Source organism: Leucoraja erinacea, chromosome 14 (genome assembly GCF_028641065.1).
Source record: "Leucoraja erinacea ecotype New England chromosome 14, Leri_hhj_1, whole genome shotgun sequence".
NCBI classification, from domain to species: Eukaryota; Metazoa; Chordata; class Chondrichthyes; order Rajiformes; family Rajidae; genus Leucoraja; species Leucoraja erinaceus.
In genome coordinates, this window is record NC_073390.1 from 31,347,879 (window position 1) to 31,351,966 (window position 4,088).

Below are 4,088 nucleotides of genomic sequence, written 5' to 3' on the forward strand. Positions count from 1 at the left end.
TGGGAATTGTAGTGTATCCAGGTCAGAAAAAATAAGGATAACAGTGCGTCTCACAAATTTTAATAGTCCTCAAATGTGTTTTATGCATATTTTACATTGTGACTTTTAAAAGGTCTGTTGGTTTAGTTATTTCGCTCATTGCATAATACAAAGTCCTAAATATTATTCAATTGATTTAAATTCCTGTATGTAGTTGGACAATATAACTGGAAAAAATGTTCAATTAATGATCCACTTCCAGCAATTACTTTCTTTTTTCTGCTGGAATTCATAAAATTCCAGACATGCGCTCCATACGAAACTGAAAGTATACGCTCCACGTCTTTCATTTTCCAGGGAGCAAAGTATTTCTCCCAAGCCGACCATGGGATGGGGTAGAATCGATCAGTGATCCATAAAGAGATGTTGTTGCATTCTTTGCCAATAAAGGCACCAATGTTATCTATCTGACACCATCTCTTCATCACACGGGTAATTAGTTGAGGACCTTGTTGACCCCAAATAGCTCCATTGTAGTTGGCAACAAAATCTTTCATGCAATTCCAAAGAAAAGGATGGTACCTGTGAGAGAAACCAATTGCACCCACACTGATATAATCTGAGTTCTCTGGACATGTAAAGTTGCCAAATGGGATAGACTTCATTGATATAATGTCAGTGTCCAGGTAGATGCCCCCGTACTTCCACAACAGTGCAAATCTACAGCCATCAGCAAATACATTGAGCCAATACCTCTCCTCTTTTGGGTTTACCTGCAATATAATGGAGAAAGAAACATTATCTTAATTTTAATTCCTCTTAAACCTTCAGACCTATCCCTCAATCCATGTTAAGCTGTCAGATCCATTCCTTAAGAAACAACTCTATCCTCCCTTCATCTTTATTCATGCCAGATGGAGAGTCATACAGTTATATGTAAATACTTTGACAAATCACATCCACCTGATCACTGCACTCATCGATTCTACACCCAGATATCTAGATTAGATCCGTGGTGATTCACATGCTTACCAAATTCCTTCTTAAATAGTTTGAGATGAACTGCCTCCATCCTGCTGTACAGGTTTATTATCTTATCTGTGCATCTTATGATGTGATAAACCACACGAAGGTCACTACTCAGCCTCCTATACTCAAATGCAGAAATATGCAGCCTCTCCAGTCTCTCCTTTTTTCATTCAAAACCTTGAGAACTGATGACTTCCTTAAAAATCTTCTCTGCACCCTTTGCAGTTTGTTATTTTGACTGAAATAATCCAGTCCAGACAACACAGTGGTCATTAATATCTATTTTAAACGTTGAATATTGCAGCAGCAAATATTAATAAATCTATCTATTCATGCTTTATAGATGCCCAACCATTAAACACTCACTGACTTATTTGGCATAAAATCCCAAAGATTCACCACACCACCCTCTGACTGAGAGACGGTCCTCCTCAATTTTATCCTGAATGGCCAAAGTCCTATTTGGAGATAGTCATCCGCTTAATATAGACACATACTCAGGGGAAACATCATCTCAGTATTTACCCTGTCAAGCACCTTACGAATATTGGATATTTCAGGGTGATAACTTGTGGGTTTTCTAATCTTATGTGAGCCAATCTCTGTTATACTACAAACCTGCCATGCAAGGAATCAACCTGGTGAAACTTTACTGCATTCCAATTAGTGTGTTCATTCTTCCTCATTCGGGGAGACCAAACTTGGACTCAAATTTCAGATAGACTGAGTCAACTTACTCCCAGGAAGAAAATAGTCAATGCACACCCTTCCTATCATGTACATGTCCAAATGCCTTTTAAGTGCTGTTGCAGTAGCTGCCACATGCACTTCCTCCAGCTCACTCCTTAAACAGACCATCTACTGTATGGAAAATCAGGCCTCACGATTCTATTGTTTGCATTTACCTGAACCATGTCCCTAACAACATTGGCGCGTCTATAAGATCACCCCTCAGTCTCCTTAGCTTGAAGAACAAATTCCTAGCCTGTCCAACCTCTTCCAATAATTTAGTCCTTGTTTCCTGGTTAATATCATGGTAAAGCTTAATGGAATCTTTCCTGGGTGATCAAAACAAAACACAAAACTCCAGGTGGGGCCTCACCAAATTCTTGTGCAACTGCAACATCATCAACACCCTAAACCTAATGATTTCACCGATGTAGACCAGCATGTCTCTTCGTTATCGACTCTTCACATCCTCAAAATGATCATTGGGGACTGCACTTTTGCTTGGTCATTGGTAGATTTGTTTTGAACCTTTTCATGCGCCCAGTTAATCCCTTCCCGACTCTCAGTCTGAAGAAGTGTCTTGACCCGAAACGTCACTTATACCTTTTCTCCTGAGATGCTGCCTGACCCACTGAGTTACTTCAACATTTTGTGTCTATCTTTATGTCTAAAACTTTCTTCACCACCCTGTCCACCTATGATGTTACTTTCAGTGTCTTATGTACTTGTACTCCTAGCTCCCTCTATTCTTCAGCCTTCCCCAGGGCCCTAGAATTCACTGAGAAAGTCCTACTCTGGTTTAACAACCCAAAATGTAACACATCACACTTTCTTCTTATTGGTTACCTTTTGATACCAGGTATTCAATGAAGTATCATCAAACAGTTCGTTAGCATTTAAAGGGAGAAGGACAACATTCTTCATTGAGGAGAGCAACGGGATGAGTCTGTACTTAGGCTCTGGATATTGGCTCAAGTTGCCACTGAACCCCTTCATGAAGAAATAGATTGTTTTATCTGGGTTTTGACGAGCAGTAGACTCCACTGAGCACATCACCAATGGCTTCAGCTCCAGGTTGTCTGACGTTTCCACAAACATAATCCCAGGATTTAGGAGTGGACGAGGATCCTCCATGGTAGCTTCATCTTCCACGTGTGACATTCTTACCATGTTCTTTTGAACAGTTTGTTGTGTTTTCAAATGCCAAATTACATATAGCAGAACACTAGCTCCAATTATGAAGACAAGGCTAAATATGCGATGAATGGGAATCATGGTGTGGCAATGAGGAATCATGGTGTGGCAATGAGGCTCCAAAGGCTCCTGTGAATTAATAAATCAAACAGTATTATTCCCAGAGCATGGAGGAGACCAAACTTTTTGATAGCTTTCGATAGGAGAATGCTGAGAAATCTGAGTGTGCCAGTGGAATCAATACTAAAATATATAGGGAGAGATTCCATTAGAAACATAGAAACATAGAAAATAAGTGCAGCAGTAGGCCATTCAGCCCTTCGAGCCTGCACCGCCATTCAATATGATCATGGCTGATCATCCAACAACTAGGTATGTTACAAAACTTACCTTCAGCGGCGCTGAAATTCTGCCGCTGGCCGTGTGCGCGATTTTGGCGCGTTTGAGGGGGGGGGGGGGGGGGTTTAAAACGGGGTTTTTTCCCGGCTTGGTCCCTGAATTATATTTGTTGGAGTGCAAGATGTTGCTAAAGAATCGTTCCTACCGCCGTTCTGTGTGTTTTAAAAAAACATTCACCTGACAAGTTAATCAATGGAATGATTTTAAAATCAGCTTCTGAAGCCGTCAATGCCGACAACTGGGACGGATTTTATGGAGGTCCAGGTAAAAGAAAGTAGTTTATTTTTATTTATTTATTTATTTATTTTAACCTTTATTTAACCAGGAGAAGTCTCATTGAGATTAAAAATCTTTTTTACAAGAGAGTCCTGGCCAAGACTGGCAGCAGCACAGTTCCACAGTCACAGACAATAATTTAAAAACAACAGAGAACCTATAAATAGAGTCACAGTCAGAACATCATCAAACAAAGCATGTACAGACAGAAGAGCCAGCTTCAACATCATTAAGAAGGCATTTAAATCTGTTTATAGAAACCAGCTCCTTAAGTTTCAGTTCATTCTGCAGCTTGTTCCATGCGAAGGGAGCAGCATAACTAAATGCCCTTTTCCCCAGTTCAGTACGGACTTTAGGTATATGTATGTTTAGGTATATAACTTTAGGTTTATGTATAAAAGTGTTTCTTAAGATGTATTTAATTCACATTTTAAGTTGCGATTCACCGAACGTTCCAAATGGTCCAGTTCCAGAAAATCCCA

The 4,088-nt window shown here is 39.9% G+C and overlaps 1 protein-coding gene across 1 annotated transcript; it reads right to left on the reverse strand.

Moving 5' to 3' along the window:
• On the reverse strand, nt 1–3,057 carry LOC129703793 (alpha-1,4-N-acetylglucosaminyltransferase-like). The gene is made up of 2 exons (XM_055646504.1): nt 2,584–3,057; nt 1–752 (listed from the first exon to the last, which is right to left on the reverse strand). The coding sequence occupies exons 1-2, from the start codon at nt 3,031–3,033 to the stop codon at nt 156–158; spliced, it is 1,047 nt and encodes a 348-aa protein (XP_055502479.1). The 5' UTR covers nt 3,034–3,057; the 3' UTR covers nt 1–155.
• Nucleotides 3,058–4,088: the final 1,031 nt, after the last annotated feature.